Source organism: Silene latifolia, chromosome X, assembly GCF_048544455.1.
Source record: "Silene latifolia isolate original U9 population chromosome X, ASM4854445v1, whole genome shotgun sequence".
NCBI lineage: Eukaryota > Viridiplantae > Streptophyta > Magnoliopsida > Caryophyllales > Caryophyllaceae > Silene > Silene latifolia.
Genome location: NC_133537.1, coordinates 104,418,792 through 104,441,081, shown reverse-complemented (window position 1 = coordinate 104,441,081; position 22,290 = coordinate 104,418,792). Strand labels below are relative to the sequence as shown.

At 35.6% G+C, this 22,290-nt stretch overlaps 1 protein-coding gene across 7 annotated transcripts; it reads left to right on the top strand.

Annotated features, from left to right (window-relative positions):
- Positions 1–8,223: 8,223 nt before the first annotated feature.
- Positions 8,224–11,709, top strand: LOC141623500 (regulator of telomere elongation helicase 1 homolog). Of its 7 annotated transcripts, none has more exons than XM_074439602.1 (6): positions 8,226–8,551; positions 8,870–9,001; positions 9,608–9,700; positions 10,262–10,345; positions 10,423–10,578; positions 11,508–11,709. In XM_074439602.1, the coding sequence occupies exons 2-5, from the start codon at positions 8,987–8,989 to the stop codon at positions 10,501–10,503; spliced, it is 273 nt and encodes a 90-aa protein (XP_074295703.1). In that variant the 5' UTR covers positions 8,226–8,551; positions 8,870–8,986; the 3' UTR covers positions 10,504–10,578; positions 11,508–11,709. The 7 variants fall into 7 exon arrangements, 5 of the variants coding, with proteins under 5 accessions (XP_074295703.1, XP_074295704.1, XP_074295707.1 ...); XM_074439603.1 differs by having other exon boundaries at positions 8,228–8,551; positions 8,870–8,967; XM_074439606.1 differs by having other exon boundaries at positions 8,230–8,551; positions 8,870–8,978.
- The last annotated feature ends 10,581 nt before the right edge of the window (positions 11,710–22,290 follow it).

Genomic DNA, 22,290 nt, shown 5'->3' with positions numbered 1-22,290 from the left:
GTAACAAAAATGAAAACTCCTATGCTTCAAATATAAGGCACCCTCGTTACTAATTGAGGTGACTTTGAAAATGTTCAAAATAAAATGCAAAAGTTGAAAGTTGTCAAGTATTGAAATGCCAAACATCAAAAGAAATGGCAAAAAGAAAGTGTTCTCAAATCTTATATGCCACAAGAAATTGGGGGGAAAAACAACAACAAAAGCTAACTCCCAAATGAAACTCAAATACTATCGATCCCTTTATCCATCGTATCCACTTTTGTGCATGGTAGAGAGGGGACGGCCCTTCTTCTTGTCTAGGCAAGAGGTGGAATTCCGCGATCCTCCAGTGTTTCTAACACCATAGGGAGTCTATTCTTGACAAAAGCATTTAACGATTGAGGACAAAGGTACCCTATGCTTTTGTCAAGAATAGACTTCCTATGGTGTTAGAAACACTGGAGGATCGCGGAATTCCCCCTCTTACCTAGACAAGAAGAAGGGTCATCCCGTCTCTACCATGCACAAAAGTGGATATAATGGATAAAGGGATCGATAGTATTTGAGTTTCATTTGGGAGTTAGCTTTTGTTGTTGTTTTTCCCCCCCAATTTCTTGTGGCATATAACATTTGAGAACACTTTATTTTTGCCATTTCTTTTGATGTTTGGCATTTCAATACTTGACAACTTTCAACTTTCATATTTTCTTTTGAACATTTTCAAAGTCACCCTAATTAGTAACGAGGGTGCCTTATATTTGAAGCATATGAGTTTTCATTTTTGTTACTCCTCTTTTCTTTTGAACATTTTGCAAACTTTTTTTTTTTTTCTTTTCTTGAACTCAAATTTTTGAACAATTTCTTTTTGTTCCCATTCCCTTTTTTATGACAAAAATATGGTAGAACATGGATGAATGATGGTTGCATGGTTTCAAGGGTCACCTTGGAATAAACGGTAGCCAAGGAGTTATCACACCACAAGGTACACTTGACTAGGCCTTAATGCATGGGTCAAAGGATACTAGCATGACACATCCTAGGGTGTTTTACAAGTATTCTAACAAGCAAAGTCTTAAGAATAAAAAGCATCTACTAGGGCCTATATACACTTGTCAAGCTTCCCAAGTAGACGGTTTCACAAAATTTTTCTAACATGCAAAATACATGCCATGATGCAACTAACATTTATACATCCTAATGCATATGCTTCTACCAACTAGTATGCCAAATAATCTAAATGCACCTAAATTCACATTGTTTATACCGCATCAATCAAAATAAAGTCACATAGTCATTAACGTAAAGAGGAAAAAGGAGATTGGAAAGATCATACCATGCGGTCTTCTATATCCCCATGTCTCGGATGTGGCGTAGTCAATCAATGTGAACAAGGATGAACAAACACAATATATACAATAATATATACAAGACTACACTAAAAAGGAAATGAACATATTTTTGGATTTTTAAATTTTTCAAATTTTTATGGTTTTTGATTTTATGAAGTTAAAGAACATATTTTTGGGATTTTTCGAAATTTTTCAATTTTTATGCATTTTTGGAATATAAATTCTCATCCCCCACTTTATTTTGTACATTGTCCTCAATGTATATGTAGGATTAGGAATAAAAAGGAAATACATGTTTTTGGGTTTTCTGATTTTTTTGAAATAAAGTACAAATGCAATGATATGATATGAATGAATGCATGCTCTAACTAAATGCAATTCTATATGATATATATAACAAATGAATGCAATCTAAACTACACTAGGTGATGCATGTTTTCTAGTAACCTATGGTCACCTATGATCAAACCTCCCCAAACCGATTTAAACATTATTTCTAGTGTAGAAAAGAATAGGATTGGTCATTAGTGACTACGCATGAATTCTAGTCTATATGCAACTATGTACATGAGGTATATCACAATGCAAGCTATACTACATGAAAATGCAATATGAAATAAAATAAAAGTGCATGTGAAGGCTAAACTAAATGCAATGCACTATACAAAAGAGAGAGGGAGAGAAGAGTATTATACAAATGGAGGTGGTGAGGTAAGTATCTCTCACTCGTCATCATCATCTTGGTGGTAGCCATACCTACTAGAGCTTCCTTCTTGGTCATACCCTCCTCCTTGACCAGAGTATCCTCCACCTTGACAACCAAAGTTCCCGGCTTGGTTCCCTTGATTAGGGAACAAAAGATGTGGTTGAGCCCAAGATGGTCGAGGGCCATTAGGGACGATATACCCTTGTTATGCCATTTGGTAATACTGAGGATAAAGGGCCATGTAGTTATCGACCCTCCCTTCATGCACCCCAAGATCAACTCTATTCATAAGTTTCATCATGTCATGCATATCCGGAGCATCGGGGATTTGTGGTGTGAATGGCGTATGAGGAGTAGGGTACGGTGGGATAGGCACATAAGATGGTGGGGGAATGGGCCTTGCCGTTATCCCACAAGGTTGTGGAGGTTGGCGGGGTACTTCTTCTCTTAGAGGGGGGTTGGCGAGGATTTGGATGTCGAGAAGGTAGCTCGGCCTAGGTGAATACGGGCTCAACCTTGGGTCGGTACCGGGTATATTCCACCCCGAAAGAACAATAGCAGTGCACCCTTTTGTGAACCATTCTACACTCCCTTCTTGAGTGTAGGCACACAATCGGTGGTGGTTGAAGACGGTGTCCTCATCAATCAAAGTACTCCCCTCAAGGGGTGTATAAGTCCCATGGGTGTTGAACCCGGGACAAAGGTAGTTTGCCAAGATAGTAATTAGACCTCCTATCACGAAGGTCTTAAGTTGGGTGTTCCCTTGAGAGAAATCATAGAATCTTGTAAGCATCTCAAGGGGGGTATTGAAGTTGTACCTCTTTGTCCCCGGGACATTTAGATAGGACTCAAGGAATGTCAAATCGAGGAGAGTGCACCTATCTTGCTCATATCTCCCATTAATTGTGCCGGCTACGAAACGTTCGGTGATCCGAATCACCGGATGTTGAATAGCAAAGGTGTAGCATTATTTTTGGTGAATGAAATACCTCCCGGAAATAGCCTTCCATACTAGGTCCACATCAAAATCGGAGGGTTTGTTGATGTTGTTTGTTGGTACAATAAGACCAAAACTTTGAGTAAATTGGTCAAGTGATAGGCTATGGTCAATGTTGGACAACCTAAACTCCATACCAACATTCACCCTCGTGTTCGAAACAATACGGAGGCTACTCAAAAATTCCTAGGTAAGGCTAAGGTACGTCTCTTCATGGGCATGGAATAGTTTCCTTATCCCGAGACCGTCAAAGAACATTTCGGTCTGGTACCATATCCCTAAGGTTTCTAACACCCTAGTATCAATAAACTGAGTCGGTTCGTAATGCTTACCTAGCAACTTGACGAACTTGGTACGGTGGGCATCGGATGTGAAGAGTACCTCCGGAAAGTACTCAAGTTGCTCCACCCCTCCTCTTATCACGGGATGAAAGTTTCTTGGTACCATCATTTGTTGAGGGGATGAAGAAGATGAGACCTTGCGTTTCTTGGTAGCGGCTTCAACAAGCTTCTTGGCTTTTCCCTTGAGGTTCATCATTTTCGATTTGGGAAAGTTAAGGTTTTGTTGGTTTTTGTTGAGAAGGAAGTGTTTTGGGGATGAAGATGAGTAGATTGTGTTTAGATAAGATGAGGAAATGAGGGATGGTGGGGGTAGTTTTATAGAAAAGAGGGGTAGGATGAGCGGCTTCGGGTCGGGCCTGGGCGGATAATCTGAGGAAAACGCAGGAATCCGAGCGTCTTCGTATACGGGACGAGCGTCTTCTCCAGGCGGTCCGAGCGTCGTGTGAAAAATCCGCTCGGATTTTGTTACAGGATCTTGCATCTTCTTGGAGGGGCAAAAGACGAGCGTCCTCGCTTTGGGACAAGCGGCTAAAACGGGACGGACGTCCTCTTCAGAATCCGCTCGGATTCTAGTTCAGTCCCAAAATTTTCTTCAGGTGTCAAGCAGGACGAGCGTCCAACTTAGAATACGGGCGTCTTTCTCAGGACGAGCGTCTTGGGTAACAATCCCCTCGGATTTTGTGTCAGAACTGAACACCAACTGGAGGGAGGCTGAGGACGAGCGTCCAGGCCTCGGGACGAGCGTCTTCTGCTGCTCTTCAAACTTTTCTTTCTTTTCTTTTGCGAGACCGTACCCTTGCACCCTTTTGATATTCCTCCTTATCTTTCTCTGAAATTTTGCTCAATAAGAATGTAAGAAAACTCTCTCTCACTACTCTCATGCAAGAAATTGTAAATAAAAAATGCGAAAATGTAAAATATTATACAAGGTAAAGGTCCTAGAAATATCTTACAAATGGTGGTTTGAGATAGGACTCCACCAAACTAGTTCAAATTGTAGAGATTCTTGTCCATAGAGCTCAAGGCTCTTAGAAGGAGATCGATAGCTTGCGAACAAGCTCCAAATAAGCATAAGTATGGTTTGCTTAACTTCAAGACGAAGCTTGGCCAAGGGAATTTGTCATTCATTCTTGTTTTGTTTCCCTTCTTGACACTTGAATATTCACGATGCTTCAAACCAATTAGCCCATGATTCTTTTCATTATAAGGCAAGAAGTATGGTTCATGGTTGTCCGGTGACTTCCACTCACTACCTTCTTTTTCAACTTTGGTGATGATGATAGCATTCGAATTTATCAATCCTTCAAGAGTAGAAGGAGAATTCTCATGACCTTGATGACCGAGTTCCTTAGAAGTTGACATTGTGGGTGCCAAATTTCCACAAGTAGCTTCACGTGCAAGTTTCTTTTTGAGCTTTTCCACCAAGTACCCTTTGTATGATGCTTTGACCTTTTGAAGAAGGACCACCATATCATCTCCAACAATCATTGGCTCCATGGCGAGTGCTAAGTAGTCTTCATGGGAAATAGGGAAGGGACATTCATCTTCATAATAAGATATCTCAAATATCTCAAGGATAGGCTCCTCAAGCAAGGTGATATCACAAGTCCATTCTTCTCCCCTATTCCAAAGGTCCTTGTAAGACACGTATTCTTCGTAGGCCTCTTTTATGGTCTTGTCATCATCGCTATCTTCATATGAATCATAAGTGGGAGCTTCATTCAACTCTTTTGCCAACATCCCAATGTTCACATCAAATGATACACCCTCATACTCACAAAGGTTAAGAGTATTTGGCTTACTCAACCTCATATCTTCCTCATCAAATACCACACTCCCATACTCACAAGAGCTCAAAGAGATTGGCTCTTCCCACTTCTCATCTTCTGTATCAAAGGTTACTACTTCAAATTCACATTCATGATCAATGTCCAAAGAACGGTGGGGAGTGATTGCTTGGGATTCTTTCATTTGGGCAATTTGAATCTCCAATTCCTCACCTTGGGCAACAATGCCTTGAAGAACGTTGTCCCTCTTTTGGCTCTTCTCTAGTATTTGTTTGAAGAATTTTTGTTGATCTCCCATCATTTGGAGAATCATATTTTGAATGGGTTCATCTTCTTGTTGTGGGCATGTGTGAAAGTGGTTGTATTGTGGGTATTGGATGTGGTGATTTTGGTGGGAAAAGTCGGGGTAGTAGTTAGGATTTTCATTGTACAAATAGTAAGGTAGGTTTGTGTTGACTTGCTTCTCAAACTCCCCATACCCATAGTCATACTCAAAAGATCCACCACATACTCCATGTATCCAGTCTTGAGCCATCATAGCTAAGACAAGGAAACAACTACAAGCATGGAAACTACACAAAAACGGTAAGAACAATCCTTGAGGAAAAAGTTCCTCAAGGTTAAAGCAAAATCAAAATAGACAAACAAGTAAGAACTTAATCACATAGCACCGTCCCCGGCAACGGCGCCATTTTGATGGGTGATGTCGTTGGGTCTCCCAATCAAACACATTTACAATACTGAACAAACAACTAGTTAGTGGTAAGTCGAGGTCGATCCACGGCACGGTGTGCTTTGGGTTCTAAGTCTATCTATCTCAATTTATGCTAGTGTGACAATTTGTTTGGGTTTGTAGTTGTGTTCTAGACTAATGAAAGCAAAAGTAAAACAAACAATAAAGCAAATAAAGGTGTAAACAAGTATTAAAGAGGACTAGGATATCATGGGTTCGTGGGGGATTCATGGGAGTTGATCATACAAACATGTTTACAAATTTGCAAGCAATTAATGTGTTGGAGGAACCGAGTTGGTTTATGTCTTACGGTTCATAGGAAGAGTTGGGTCTCGGAGCCGAATCGATTAGATTGTACAACACCTACAAGTCGACTTACTTTCCTTCTATTCAACTTCTATATATGGTCTAACAAGACTCGAGTTGGTTTATGTCTTACAAGTCTTGTTGAAAAGGTAAGAGATGGGTAAAATGCAAGGATTCATAGGCTTAGCATTTCATCAAACATAACATGTGCATAGGTTGACATCACAACAAGCAAGCAAAATTATTATGAAAACATATTAAATTAAGCATGATTAATATCCCATGTTGATTTCCCCTAATTACCCACTAATCCTAGTTTAGTAACTACTCACTCATTATCATAGGAAACATGTCAACAAGATTATCAATCATTTTAACAAGTATAAACATGATAAGAGAATGAGGAAATAAACAATACAGAGTAAAGAGTAAAGGAATTATACCAAACTTGAGATGATCCAAATAATAAAGCAAAGAACAAAAGAAGAGAACTTGATTAATTGATGAAGGGTTGTCAATCCTCCAATAATAACCCAATAATCTTCAATTACTCAAAAGTAATAAACTTGAACAATAATGAAGGAGAGATTAATGTGAATTTTGTGGAAAGATTAAAGAGTAATCTATTCTAATCTACTCCTAATCTAATCTAAGAGGATTTTATAATGTGGAAGCCCCCTTTGATTATCATCAAAATGGGGTATTTATAGTAGTGCCTCATTAGGTTAACTAAAGCTAAACTAGTAATTAACAATTCTAGGTTCTAAGCAGGGAATCGCTAGTATTTCGGAGAGATGGGCATCTTTGCTGAGGACGCCACGATCCGCGCGTCCAAGAGGTAAGACGCTCGCACTACTACAAACTGGGCCTATTGTAACACTTAACATGCAACACTTGTAAAATGTGTTGCTTTTTTTGCTTCTTATAATAAGTATGCAACACTTGGAGAAAAAATGTTGCTATATAATATTTTCGCAACATTCTATTAGAAGTGTTGCATATGTTTGAAGAGAAACGCAACACTTTAAGAGTGTGTTGCAATTGTTTTTAAGAAATGCAACACTTGCTTATAGTGTTGCATTCTTATTTAATAATTCATTTATTTTCTCAAAAGAATATTGTTACGAAATTATGATGTAACATTGATAGTTTGTGACGATAATATATGTATAAATATTGAAATAGGAAAAAATAATCTTAATGACTTTAATATATAATAGCTTGATTTTAAGATATTTTTCTTAGTTAATTATAACTATTTAAACTATCGAATTTCAAAAGTTATATCTAGTATTTTTTAAAGTAGGAAAAATCCGAGCTAGCAATTTTTAACTAATGGTGTATTTGGTAACAACAACATTTACGATATTTGATGTAGAGGTGATCATTAACGAACCTGCACTTAAAAAAATTATCCTGCTATTCTATATTTATTAACCATATTCGCCCATCAAAATAAGCGAACGTCTACCCAACGGACTCGTGGACTCGTAATAAACTTTGTTTTTCGGACTCAACGTCGTTTTGCTCAAGTCTTAAAAATAAATAGTCAACTTATTATTTTGATGTATATTGAGTAGACTTGACAAAGTCAACCCGACTCGAAAAGGCTGGTCGTAGACCCGAAATATTTTCTGATCTGGTGATCTTGGGTCGAAGATTCGGTCGGGTTAATTCGAATTTCGGATCATATTCGGGTCAACTAAGTTCGGGTTACTTTTGTAGCTCGACTCTCGAGTCAGCCTTATCGAACCGGGTCATCTGGATCGAGTCAGCATTACGGTCTTACCCTCTCACTCTCTCAAAAACATACTCCCTCCATACCAATCCAAAGGTAACATTGACCAAAATGACACTATTCATGGTCGTAGGGAATTTTTGATATTATTCTTAATCTATAAGACAAAATATAGTCATGTGAGATCTTGTTTGATTTATCGTCATGAATGGTATAAGAATATCAATTTTTTATAATTTTTAATAATGTGTAACTAAAGATATTCACGTTGCAAAACGTGTCTCGACAAGTGTGAAAAAGTCAATGTTACATTTGGATTGGTATGGAGGGAGTAGTTGTGTCAACTACCAATCTACCACCACTCTCACACTCTCACGACCGATGAGTCACCACTCATCATCGCCGACGAACCACTACTGATGCTCAGGACAACAAACCACCACTGCTTACCAGCCGATGAAATTTATTTAAATTAGCTTACAGAAACCCTAATCTGCATCCCTATTTTCCCTTCACTCAACTCTCTCCCTCTTTCTCCTCTCCGTCGAAAATGATTATCGCTCTTTCTCTCCGCCTCAATCGCTGAGGTCGTAATTGTTGCTCTTATCAACTATGGTAAATAGTAATTTCTTATTCGTTTTTTTATTCGCCTTAAGTATGATTTGGATTAATTTATTTTGTGTTGTTAATTAGATGTCGATTTAATTCACTTTAAACTTAGGGTTATAATTATGTATTTTGTTTCGTTGATTATTATGTATTTTGTTTGTTGATTAGATGCTGGTTTGTATTGACTTTTGATTCAACCCAATATGAAAAATTATATTCTCCATCTTCTCTCTCTACGTTTTCGACTTTATAACTCAAATTTATTACCATATTATGTTGGCGTAGCCTGTCTATTGATAGGTTAATGTTATCACTATGCTGCAGCAAACACTTTGGGTGACTGGACACTTTCCTTGAGTTTCTGGTGCTTGAGCCCAGCTGTTATATTCAGAGATGTTTCTGAGCTCTCAATGTCAGTAATTGTAACATCTGCGTATGTAAATGCTTGTACATGAGGTTAATCTTTGATTGTCTCTTTAATTTCTTGAGCTTCCAACCTGTAGTAACAGTAGTCGACAGACGACCAGTTGCTCTACTTGGTTGTAGTTCCCAATGATCACTGATGCTTAGTGTTGAATTGTGCTTAGTCTAACATTATAGTATGTCCATTCTCAATTGTGTTGGGTTGTTAAGGTTCCTACTTTGTTGTGAAGTAGCCTATAATTGCTGCTTTTTTGTTGGAGAAACAGCTTAACCATTTGCTGTTGTGACATAACTGAGTAAGACGGTTTTAACTTATTTCACCCGCCCTAACCTTCCCTGTCAAAGAGGATAGTTTTTTTTCAGAAGCATTTGGACCGATTTGGTTGTAGTAGTTTTTTTTTGTCCGTGTACTCAGATGCAGCTCGACTAGTTCTAGTTCATTAAGTCTTGTAATATTAGAATGGAAGCCATAGTGTCGATAGTATTTATTAAAGCAAGACCATGCCATTGAATTCATTTTTATCTGTACTTGGCATGTTTCCTAGTCTTGAATTTTGATATGGTATTAGCCCTTAATTGTCAAGACTTCAGTTATTGAAGGCTACTAATTCTTGTATGTTTCTCCATTTTTCTTATCAGAACCCTTCGCCAATGAATTCGTTTTCATCTGAACTTGGCATCCCTTTTGGTACTCTACTAGAGGCTCTTCCTGTGATTGATGTTGAATCTCAGGTATATTTTTTTCGGATAATTCACGCGGTACCCCTGAAGTTTGCCACTTTTGCACGAAATACCCAAATTTTTGATCCGAAAAACTTAAAGAGGTCATAAATCGTGTTTACGAGTTCAGAAAGTAACGATTTTTTTTTCCAAATCGCTTATCTTTCCGAGAACTACAATTTGGAAAAAAAAAATTGTCGCATTTGGATCCGTTGCTAGGAGTTATTGTGCCTCAAAGTTTTTCCGACCGAACAAACTTTGAGTGATCATATCTCTTGGTCACGAGTTCCAAGCACGTCAAATTTTTTTATCAAATCATAGTTCTTGGAAAGATGATCGATTTGAAAACAAAAAATTTCACTTTCTGAGTTCGTAAACACGAGTTATGGCCTCTTTAAGTTTTCCGGATCAAAAATTTGGGTATTTCGTGCAAAGTGGCAAACTTTAAGGGTACCACGTGAATTATCCGTATTTTTTTTTGTTTGTAGTTGCATGAGGTTCCGTTTTCTACCTATACTGGCTTGTTATCTTGTACCGTATGGAGTATAAGCTAACCACAATCATTTTATGCAGGTTTGGGCATCAGTAATTTCTACAGGTCCACGTGACTATCCCTTCAATGCCAGCTATAGAACAGCTGATGTATTTGCCTTTCAGGTACTTGCAGCCTCCGCCCCAAAAAAACATTTTAATGCTTATATAATGGCTGATTCGCCATGTAAACTATTTTGAAGAATGCGGTTGGAAAATCATTGGAGGAGCTGTTCAGTGTTATCCTGGTGGCTCACTTGTGTTTTTTCCAAGCTATAAGCTGATGGATAAACTATGTAAAAGGTGGCATGAGACCGGATAGTGGTCTCGGCTTAATGCAAGAAAGACCATCTATGTTGGTAAGCTATACAGACTCAAACAGTTGATGGGAAGAACACATATTCTAGACAAACTTGTTTCCAGCTACTTGATCTAACTTTTTGGCTGAGTGATTTTGATGAGCATCTCATTTTCTAGTAGTTTAATTGCTATAGTATAAATGTTAATTATTCAGTCCCTAAAGTTAATGGATTATCACGATTTTGATCCTCCTCGCTCTTTCCCCGATTCCAATATAAAAGATTATCATTTCTTAGCCCTAAAGTGTGGGTAGATGATATAGATTATGGTTCAAAATAATTGACTTTGACAAAGATTGTGTTCTGTTCTTTGTTGTACTTTAGTTAGGTTGGTAAACGTTGTAGATAAATTGAAAATTGTTATGCTCTTTGTCATTGTCCTAGAGTGTTGTATTTGTGATAAAGAAATTATCAAAGGATAATTAGCAGAAGCAAGGGCACTACTACCCATGTATATGTGTTATTCTCATTTGATTCCCTACTACTAAATATTAGAAGATCGTTTTGTAAGTTGTATCCTTACCTATTGATTACTTACCCCCTACTTCCCATGTATATTAGTATGTGTTATTCTCATTTGATTTATGTGTGTCGAACTAGATTCTGTCAGTCATGTGTGCAGTGTCGGCGCCAAGTAATCTCGCCTCTAGGACCTATTTTCTTTTAACATCTAGTCATGTTAGACATTGGTTTTTATTTTTGTGGACGACTCGACTGGCTAGTTGTCAAAGCCTTAAAAAATTTAGGCCCTCTCTTCTTACTTTCTTAGTTGACTACATCTATCTTAGTTTCAGAAAAAATGGGTTCCAATAATCTCATGTTATTTATGTACTCCTTAAGATTTAAGTTTTTTGTTGCTTTTTTTTTTTACTTGTATGAAGCTCGTAAGTTTTAATTATTTACACTCATAACTACACATTGTTGTGCAGGGAACAATTCCAAATAAAGAGTAATGACTCAGCATTTGTCACGTACTAGAAGTTGGAGCGAGAGCAAATGTCGGTTTTCGATTTTCCTAACGTATTCAAGATGTATATTTGAACTATTATTACTAGATGTAACAAACATAAGTATTTTGTGAACTATGGAGTAATTTTTAATGAAGATATGATTGATGAAGTTATTTTTGTATCTTAATTGTTGCCAATATTATTTTAGCTTTCATCAAGGCTAAAACGAAAGTGGTGTGTAAATAGGGTCAAACGATTGTAATAGAAAAAATGTTGCATAACATTTTTAAAGTGTTGCAAAGTTTTCATGGACAAAAGATAAAGGGCGTTGCTTTTGCATATTATAAGTGTTGCTTCTCATCTTAAAAAATGTTGCATCTCAATATTTAAAGTGTTGCATTAGCTCCTAAGAAAAAGTGTTGCATAAACAAAATGAGTGCAACACTTCCTCAAAGTGTTGCTTTTGGTAAGAAAGTGTTGCTTTAAGTGTTGCATTGAGCTATTGCAACGAGACTTTAGGCAGCACTCTTATAAGTGTTGCCTAAAGCCTAAAGCAACATTATTAAGACATTTTGCAATACTTTAATGGTGTTGCAATAGCTTCATTTTGTAATAGTGTCGGATTTCTGTTTGGAGGGACGAGCGGCTGAGTGGTAGGGACGCTCGGATTCAGGGCTCCTGGGACGAGCGTCTTAGCTCCTTGAACGCTCGGATTCCTCTTCAGAATATTTCCCTTCACATCCTTCTTATTCTTGCAATGTTGGTCTTTAGTTCTTGCCCTTCCTTCAATACTCGTTCAACCAAGATCGTCAAGGTTCTTCCAAATAGGCTTAAGAGACGGGAATTTTCCGCCTAATTGTCTCCTTTCCTACAAATCAAACACAAAGCAATAGGAAAGCAAAATAGGAAGTATTTGACGGGTAAAGTAGCTATAAGACGCTATAATAATATGCAAAATAGGTTCAAGTAGGGAACTAAATGTGCGCAAATATGAGTCACATCAGCGGGGGCGGTCATAGATGTTAGGGATGGTAGTATTACGCTAAGGATTTGGGATGACACTATTACGTTTATTCTTGACAAGTCATTAAAACATCCCAAGTTTGGAGGTACATGTCATATGATTAAACTTGTTGATTATGTTGTTGATGACTGCCTTGCTTTATGTTTGGACAAGAATCCGTCTGACGCTCTTGATATTGCGAAAAGTCCGTGGATGAGCTAGAACGCATGCTCTATGGGGATGAGCCTCATCATGAGATGGTTTACAGCCTTGATGAAAATATTGATTTGGAAGCTGAGTTAGATGCTCTGGAGGTTGAGATATTTAAAGAAGAACCCGTCCATGAGGTACATAAAGATGTGACTGCTCCTATAACGGATGCGATAATACAGTCTTTTCCCGTCGATGCTGTGATGGAAGGCAATGGGCAGTCGTTTCTGCCTTTTATTTTGGATTTTGAATTGGATGAGCCTGGACATTTTTTGTTGTTGATTTTTTCGCTTGTGTTGTATTTTGGTGCTACTTTTATCTTTGTGTAGCACATGCGTGTCTTTTCGACTTACTAATGCGAGTGTTGAGTTGTTTTGACTGTGCCATGGGTGAGCACTTGGTTTAAAATGCAGAAGCAGCACCCGCCTATTGAGTACTCGATCGAGTATTGATGGACTCAATCGATCACCCTGATTTTTGATCCGAAACGATGCTGATTGTAAAGGATTTGCACAGTTGATCACTATTTTCCCCTATTTTTACAGTTGGTTTGGGGTAGCTTCTATGCTCACACCCGGTATTCTCTTTCCTTGAATCTACTCTTTATTGTATTATCTCTAGTTTATTTGTTATTTCCCCTTCCTTTTGGTTAGATGTGTCCTTTAGGTTGTTGGTAATTTGTTATGTGTGATTGGTATGCTTTAGGCGGCGTCACAATGTGGACATTGTGACATTTAGGTTTGGGGAAGGAGTCTTTATATTACTGCTATGTGATATACTTTATTGTTGTGTGCGTTTAAATTACAAAAATACATAAAAATTAATTTTTTTATAAAATCCAAAAATATGTCTCTTTTATTAGATTATTTTTGGTGAATTGTTTAACTAAGATGATAATTTGTATTGTTTTTGCATTTGAATCTCATATAGTTGTCCATGTACATTGTTTTGACCCGTTATTTATGAAAACCAAGCTTATAACTCAAGTATTGCCCGTATTTGACATGTTTTATGCTAATTAGATTTGACTAAATTATTTTGGTAAACTGCTTAAATTCTGAGGTCTATAGAGCTTCGACTAGTAGAAAAACCCCCTATGGTGGCGGTTATAAATGACCTTTTGTTGCGGTTTTTAGAGATTTAGGGTGCGTAGTTTGTCGTGGCGTCGTATAAACTTTATGGCGGTTGTAAGTGGTTGTACAACCGCCGTTGTAGCTCTCCTATAATGGCGGTTGTTATACAAAACCGCCATTATAGACTTATATAATACGACGGTTGTTAGACTAGAACCGCCATTGTAACTCATCTATAGTGGCGGTTATTGTACGAAAACCGCCACCATAGGTATTTCAATAATCACTTTAATTATCTATAGTGGCAGTTTTTAACTTAAGAACCGCCACCATTGATTATCTATTGTGGTGGTTTTACTTAAGAACCGTCACTATAGCTCGTGGCGTTTCTAACATAGAGCCGCAACCATAGATAGGTATTTTTTTTTTTAAAAAAAAAATTGCTACCTAAATTTATGTAGCAACCTCCCATAAATTTGACAATCCAATATCGAAATGAACAAATAATACATGCACAAGAATGCAACCAACTACCCAAAAACTTTCATATCATCCAGCAGAACAATAATGTCCATGTTCTAAAATTTTACATCGAAGTGTATAAATAATCACATACACATCTTGTTTAATAGACTAATCAACATTTACATATACATTTGGTAGCCCACACCTCTTTAACATTCTTTATCTCGTCAATTGACACTCTTACTCTTAAATCTGCCCATAGTAAGAAAATCAAACTAAGCATTATTAAATCAACGTCTAGCGTTACTAAAAATCAAAGAATGAAAAAAAGGGTACCTATATAAATATATATAAAGCAAAAACAAGATAAAAAGCTCAAAAGTTTGAATTATAGCACCACATACCACATATATTTCATGTTAGAATAAAATGAAAAATGAATTCCTTGCCCGCAGCTTGGTTTCCAACTTTACAGCAATGAACTCGACAATCTGGAAAAAAAAATTGGACAAATTAGAACAATTAACCGAACAATGCTCACTTGGTAGAATTATATATTTAGAACGGAAGGAAAAAGAGTAATTCAAATTCAGCCAGAACAAAAACTCCAGTAAAAATATGCAAGAATAAATCTTTATCACCATTAGCCATGGACCCTGTTACTCCGACACTTTCACAGTACAAAGAAACTTAGTTAGAAAAAGTTCTGAAGGCCCAAAAAGTATCAACCAAATCAATGGGGCGACGACCGAATTGAGGCCACAAATAGGCTTTGATGTATGTCTAAATCCAAGACTTAGTGACATGCTGACAGAAATAAATCTATACGAAGCTACATGGGTAACCATGACTAGATAACAGAGTAATGTTAAAAAGATTATTTCAGACACTAACCAAGTCTAGGTAGCATTGCATTAACAGTCTCCGGATGTACTGCGATCGGAGCCTCGTACATATGCTGACCTCGTAGAGAATGCATTAACAAAGAGGAAGATGACCATCTAGGATCCAACAAAGATATACAGACAAACATCGAGTGTGCTAGACCAGACTTGGTAGAGGAATCTTCAAGTGCATAGGAGAAAATCCTTGAAACAAAACTGCATCCCGAAAACAATCAACCATCAGTTATGAATTCATACTATCAAATAATAATGAAGGAAAAATAACTATAGAACAGAGATAATAAACCCGAGACTGCATTCACCTAGACTTCCAAAGAGCAGTGAGCAACAATAGATAATTAGTATGTGCGGATGTGCTTGATACAATGAGATCAAAACCCTTCAAAGGCTTAAAGGATACCAAAAAGTTAAGCTAAATGTGCACCAAATCTACCCATCTACTTTGCCTTTTCCAAAATGCACCCGTTTTTCAATCCAAGTATGCCCATATAGTGCATACACGGATACCTGTGATGCTTTTGACAAAGTTGACAACACAACTAAATGGTAAACAGTACATACTAGCGGTGAATGTTAATCCTTTCATGCCTCCGCTACTGACTATACTTGGAAATCACTATGGAATTCCCAATCTAGAATTGAGGCATGGGTAGTTATCAGTTACACTAGTCAAGTAGCTACATTGTCCTAGCTATATTGTCGTTCAGGAATTTCATCAAACAGTTAACATACAACCAACAACAAATCAATAAAACCAATTTCATAACTTGATATATCAGTGTATAAGCAAACAATATGTTTTATGTACCCAGATTACTTATAATCAATTCTACACATAATCAATCGCATTAATCATCATGAAAATAAAAAAGAACCAAAGACCCAGAGTTTATCATCCTCCGAATCTAAGAAGTAAAATTCCCATTTCTATAACATCCAATTAATTATAAATGCTACCACTACTCTCCCAAAAAAAAATTACAAACAAAATAGTAAAATAAACCAATCTTAAATATTAATTATACCTGTACGAATCAACATTGTTCAACATTATTATCATGCTTCGAATCTCCGGCGATTAATGATGTTGAACCTTTGTCGCCGTATCTGTAACAATTAAGAACTAAAATTAAGAACGAAAACAAAAACCCCAATTAACCTTAGTAGGGTGACGAGAGAGGGTGGTTGGGAGCATCGTGGTTGATGCCGGTGTTGTAGTCAAAGAAGAGGGACGATAACGACAACCTTGTGGAATCGAAGAAGGGGGATAACGACTAAAGAGTTCTTATTTGTGTTGATTTTAAGGGGAATAGGGATTTGACGGGTCTTTGATTATTTTCCTGGGAGTATCTTATACGGCGGAGTAAGTGTTAGATTTTGTATATATATATATATATATATATATATATATATATATATATATATATATATATATATATAGAGAGAGAGAGAGAGAGAGAGAGAGAGAGAGAGAGAGAGAGGATCTTGTAAGTTTGGTTTCTTATGGTGAGTTGTGAGTTTGCGCTTTGAAATCTCAACCACTAGATTATATTAGAGATGAGTGACCAAGATTTAATCTTACATGTCATATAAAACCACTATCATTTACTTATTTTCTCTTTTTTCTAACGTTACACTTTTTTTTTCTTTTTTTTTACCTTGTGTTATTATGCTGTTATTGTGCTTTTTTTTACCACTTTGATTTTTTTTTTCTCTTATGTTTTTCTTTAATTTACTCATTATGTTACGTTTTTTCTTTTTTCTTTTTGTACCGGATTTTTTTTTACTTGAAATTTTTTTTACTCTTATTTTTTTTACCTCGTGTTATTATGCTGTTATTGTGCTTTTTTTTACTTTGATTTTTTTTTACGACTTTGATTTTTTTTCTCTTTTTTTTCCCCACATGTTATTGTGCTGTTATTGTTATTCCACTGTTATTGTGATGTTATTCTGCTGTTACTTTGATTTTTTTACGACTTTGATTTTTTTCTCTTTTTTTTTACCATGTGTTATTGTCCTGTTATTCTACTGTTATTCTGCTGTTGTTGTGATGTTATTCCGGTGTCACTTTGATTTTTTACTACTTTACTACTTTGATTTTTTTACTCTTTTTTTTACCGCATGTTATTGTGTTGTTATTCTGGTGTTATTTTTTTTACTCTTTTTAGCGCATGTTATTGTGATGTTATTGTGGTGTTATTGTGATGTTATTCCGGTGCCACTTTGATTTTTTTACGACTTTGATTTTTTTTTCCTTTTTTTTACCACGTGTTATTGTGGCTGTTATTCTACTGTTATTCTGCTGTTATTGTGATGTTATTCCGGTGTCACTTTGATTTTTTTTTACTCTTTTTTTTACCGCATATTATTGTGCTGTTATTCTGCTGTTATTATGATGTTATTCCACGTGTTATAATACAAACATAGCCCAACGCATAAAAAACACAGTATCTATATGAATTTTTGAGAACCACAAACATCAATTATAGTCATAATTGATGATTCGAGTAAGATACTCCAATTGTATACATCATAACAGAAAGTAACCTTCTACAAACCGGAAACTTAAACGACGGCATGCAAATTCGGAAAGTTGTAGAACCAAAGGCGAAATTGCAGAAAAACAGCAGAGGGAATTGAAAGATGAAATCGAAGTGAAGTAACCTGAAAATTTAGCTGCCGTTTTTCTGAAATTCCTGATTCAGCATGTAACAATGTATGCACTGATACAGTGAATTACCAGATCTCATCCCTCCCCTTCCTAATAGGGCAAATTTCAGAGTGCATTGGATTACCAAAACAAGAGTTTTATATCTGTCATGCAAATTAATATAATAATTTGAAAGTAGGATGTTCATAGATAATGATTCTTATTACATTGTGCTTCATTTGATAAACATAATAAGATAAGAAAGAAAGTCGGGAAATTCCTACAAAATGCATACTACTAATAAATCATTATGATCACCATCTTCCTAGAATCCTAATCTTTATTAATTTTTATCAGTTCCACCCGCTCCCTAAGTACTGAAATTTCGTCGGAAATTGACGGTATATTTATATGCAATGGCGTCGTTTGAATTTCGTACTACAACAAAGTTGGTTTATTTATACAACCCTTCTACTAAAACGCATCGTTTAATCCCACCCTTGAATCCGCATTAGGTATAGTTGAATGCGATGATTCGGGTGAGTTACTGTCAAACCAACATGCGAATATGATAAGTCTTTTCTATGATTTACAATCACCAAATCCACGCCGACCATTACTCAGGCGTACTCAGCCGACACCAATGATTACTCCGGCGAACAAACCAATTATCCAATTCAGAAATTGATTTTCGAATGCCGGTAATCTAATGCCTCACCTGTAAAAATTGATTTTCGAATGGATACATGTGGTGCACTTTTCTAGTCGCCAGAGAACGTTCTTACACATAACAATTAGCGTCGACACCGTTGCCGGAGATGAAGTTCACTCCACCGTACTCGCCGTCCTCATCTGGTACTGAGAAGGAGATGACGAAGATAAAGGAAGAGGATGATAAATTGGAGGAATTGCCATTGTTGTCGAACAGTTCGAGCTCGAACTGTGTCGGTGATGTCGCCTGCTTCGCCGTCGTTGTCGGACAGATCGACTTCGAGTGTGATTGTCGCCTGCTTCGCCGTCGCTGAGATGTGGAGTTTTTTTTGGGATTTTTTTTGACAGAGAGTTGGATTCATGGAGGGAGAGAAAGTTTCAGGAAAACGTGATATTTTTTTTGTTTAATTGTTGAATATTAGCCGTGTATTTGTATTTATCCAATGGTCCTGATTTTTCAAACTCACAACTCACCGTAAGAACCAAACTCACGAGATCCCGCCTATAAATATATATATATATATATATATATATATATATATATATATATATATATATATATATATATATATATATATATATATAGTAATAGGATCAAATGAGTCCTCCTCTTACATGTGAGTCCATAAGTCCTATTTTGTACCATTAGATCTCGAAAATAAGGGGCTGAGATTGAAAGGCCAAAATTGTGTTTTATTACACCCTCTCTCATACTCTACCTAATTAATTACTAACCTATCTAATTAAACACTCACCTTTCTCTCATTTCCCTCATTAAATCATTATCACAAACCACTCATCTCTCTCTATACCACATTCTCTCTATAATTCCCAACCAAAAAAAAAAATGAAACTTTCATCCTCACTGGTTCACCAACTCAACCACTCCACCACCTCTTCCCAACCCGACCACATTTCCCACCACCGCACTAACACACCATTCACCACCACCACCACCACCACTCCCTTCGTCCTTCCTCCCTCAGTCCCTCCTCTCACACCACCGGCCACCACAAATCCCACGCCACAACAACCCGTCACCCACGGTCCCTCCTCCTGCCGCCACCGCCACCGCCACCGCCTCCTCCTTCCACCTTTTTTTCTTTTTTTTTTCACCCTATTTTCAGATCTCGGTTTTACTGTTTCATAAAATTTGGTTTGTTGTTGGTGGTAGGGGTAATGTGTGGTCGACATTCTCGGGTTTGTGTGACATTTTCAGATTCGGTTTCATTGTTTTCTTAGATTTGGTTTATTATTTTTTGGTGAACTGAATTTTCAGATCTCTAATCCCTTCAAATGATGTTTTTTTTTTGTATTTTTTTTTCACATTTTCAGATCTCGGTTTTTTTTATTGTTTCATAATTTTTTTTTTTTTTTTGCATTTTGTTTATTTCGGTTTTTTGTTGTTTGTGTTTTATATTTTGATTTTGGTTTTTGCATTTTTTTATTTCGTTTTTTTTTATTGTTTCACATTTTCAGTCTTCACCTTCCCCTTTTTTTGTTGTTTTTATTGTTTGTGACGTTGGTTTTAATAGTTTTTTTTTGGTTTTATTAATTTTTGGTTTTAAAATTCGGTTTTTTTTCTTTTTTTTTGTCTCGATTTTTTTATCGTGACGATGTTCATGGTGGTGATGTGGTGTTGTTTTTTGGTGTTTGGTGTTTTGTGAGACGGTTTTTATTAACAAATTATATTTTTAAATCTAATGGGTTTTGAATTCGATTTTTTGATATTTCTTTTTTTAAAGTTTGATTTTTTTTTGTGGGTGCTTTATTTTTTCAGATCTACTATCGGATTTGTTATTTAAAATCTCATCTTATTATTATTATATTGTCTTGTTTTATATTTTACAAATCTCGGCTTGTTAATATCCGTTAAAATTACACTAATTACACTCTTTTTTTTTTAAACTAAACTTTTTTCTGTTAAAATTACATTTTTTATGTTAAAATTACACTTTTTACTGTTAAAGTTATACTTTTTTTTGTTAAAACTACACTTTTTTCTGTTATAATTACATTTTTTCTGTTAAAATTATATTTTTTTCTATTAAAATTACACTTTTGTTAGCTAAAATTATATTTTTGTATGTTAAAATTACACTTTTGTCCGTTACAATTACATTTTTGTTAGCTAAAATTACACTTTTGTCTGTTAAAATTACATTTTTTTCTATTACAATTACACTTTTTTCTGTTAAAATTACACTTTTTTCCTTTAAAATTACACCTTTTCTTGTTAAAATTACACTTTTTCCTGTTAAAATTACACTTTTTTCCTGTTAAAATTACAGTTATCTCTATTAAGTTAACTTCTCAATGACTAAAGTTACACTCTTGGACTAAAGTTAGACAGACTAATTTGGACTATTTGGACTGTTTAGACAATTTGGACTAACTAGTTTGGACATTTGGACAATTTGGACTAACTAATGGAGTTATTAGTAATTTAGACAATTTGAACTAAAAATAAAGTTACACAAATTTGGATTAAAGTTATACAATTTGGACTAAAATTACTCAATTTGGATTAAATTTCGACTATTTACGACTACATATAAGACTAAATTTGGACTAAAAATAAGCTATTTACGACTAAATTTGGACTAAAAATACAATTTTGGACTGAAAATACACTATTTACGACTAAATTTGAACTAAAAATACACTATTTACGACTAAATTTAGAGTATAAATACACAATTTGGACTAAAGTTACACAATTCATTTATTTTGAGTCATTGAGATTTTGCAATTTCAATCATTGTCCACTAAATTGTAACTTTAGTAAATTGATATTGTGTATCTTTTATCATTTTTATGAGTGTAATTTTAGTCCACAAATGTGTAACTTTAGTACACAAAATGTGTAACTTTAGTACATTGATAGTGTGCATTTTTATCATTTTATGAGTATAATTTTAGTCCATAAAAGTGTAATTTTAGTCCATAAAAGAGTAATTTTAGTCCACAAAAGTGTAATTTTAGTCCAGGAAAGTGTAATTTTAGTCCATAAAAGTGTAATTTTAGTCCACGGAAGTTTAATTTTAGTCCATAAAAGTGTAATTTTAGTCCACAAATGTGTAATTTTAGTCCATAAAAGTGTAATTTTATTCCATAAAAGTGTAATTTTAGTCCATAAAAGTATAATTTTAGTCCACGAGTGTGTAATTTTAGTCCATAAAAGTATAACTTTAGTCTACAAAAGTGTAATTTTAGTTCACGAAAGTGTAATTTCAGTCCATAAAAGTGTAACTTTAGATTATTGAGGTTGTAATTTTAGTCCATGACGATGTAACTATAATCATTTTAAGTCATTTTTATTGAAAATTTGAAAAATAAGAAATATAAAAAAAAGACCAAAATATAAAAAAAAAAAAACGCAAATGAAAACAAAAAACGGGTCAATGAAAATAATATTTGATCTATTTTAGTAGATCTAAGATCAAAATAAAATAAACTCACAAATTTAAAAACAAGATTGTATAGAAAGACGATATTTGCGGAAAAAACAACAAAAAAATAAAAAAATAAAAACATCTAAACATTAATTTTTTTGTTTTTTTTTTTAGAAAAAAAAAGTCATGGTGGTGGCGGTGCTAGTGGCGGCGGCGGTGGTGGGGATGTCGACGGTGGTGGTGTCGGTGGGTGGTGGCAGGTGGGTGGTGAATGAGAAATAGATGAGTAAATGATTTTTTTGTATTTTTTGGGATTTTTATTTGTTTGGTTTTTTGGGTTTTTTTTCTTG

Bases quoted from the DNA above. Each gene is read 5' to 3' on its own strand.
- LOC141623500 (XM_074439602.1), top strand. The intron at 9,701-10,261 runs GTATATTTTTTT...CATTTTATGCAG, and splicing joins TGATTGATGTTGAATCTCAG to GTTTGGGCATCAGTAATTTC. The intron at 10,346-10,422 runs GTACTTGCAGCC...ACTATTTTGAAG, and splicing joins CTGATGTATTTGCCTTTCAG to AATGCGGTTGGAAAATCATT.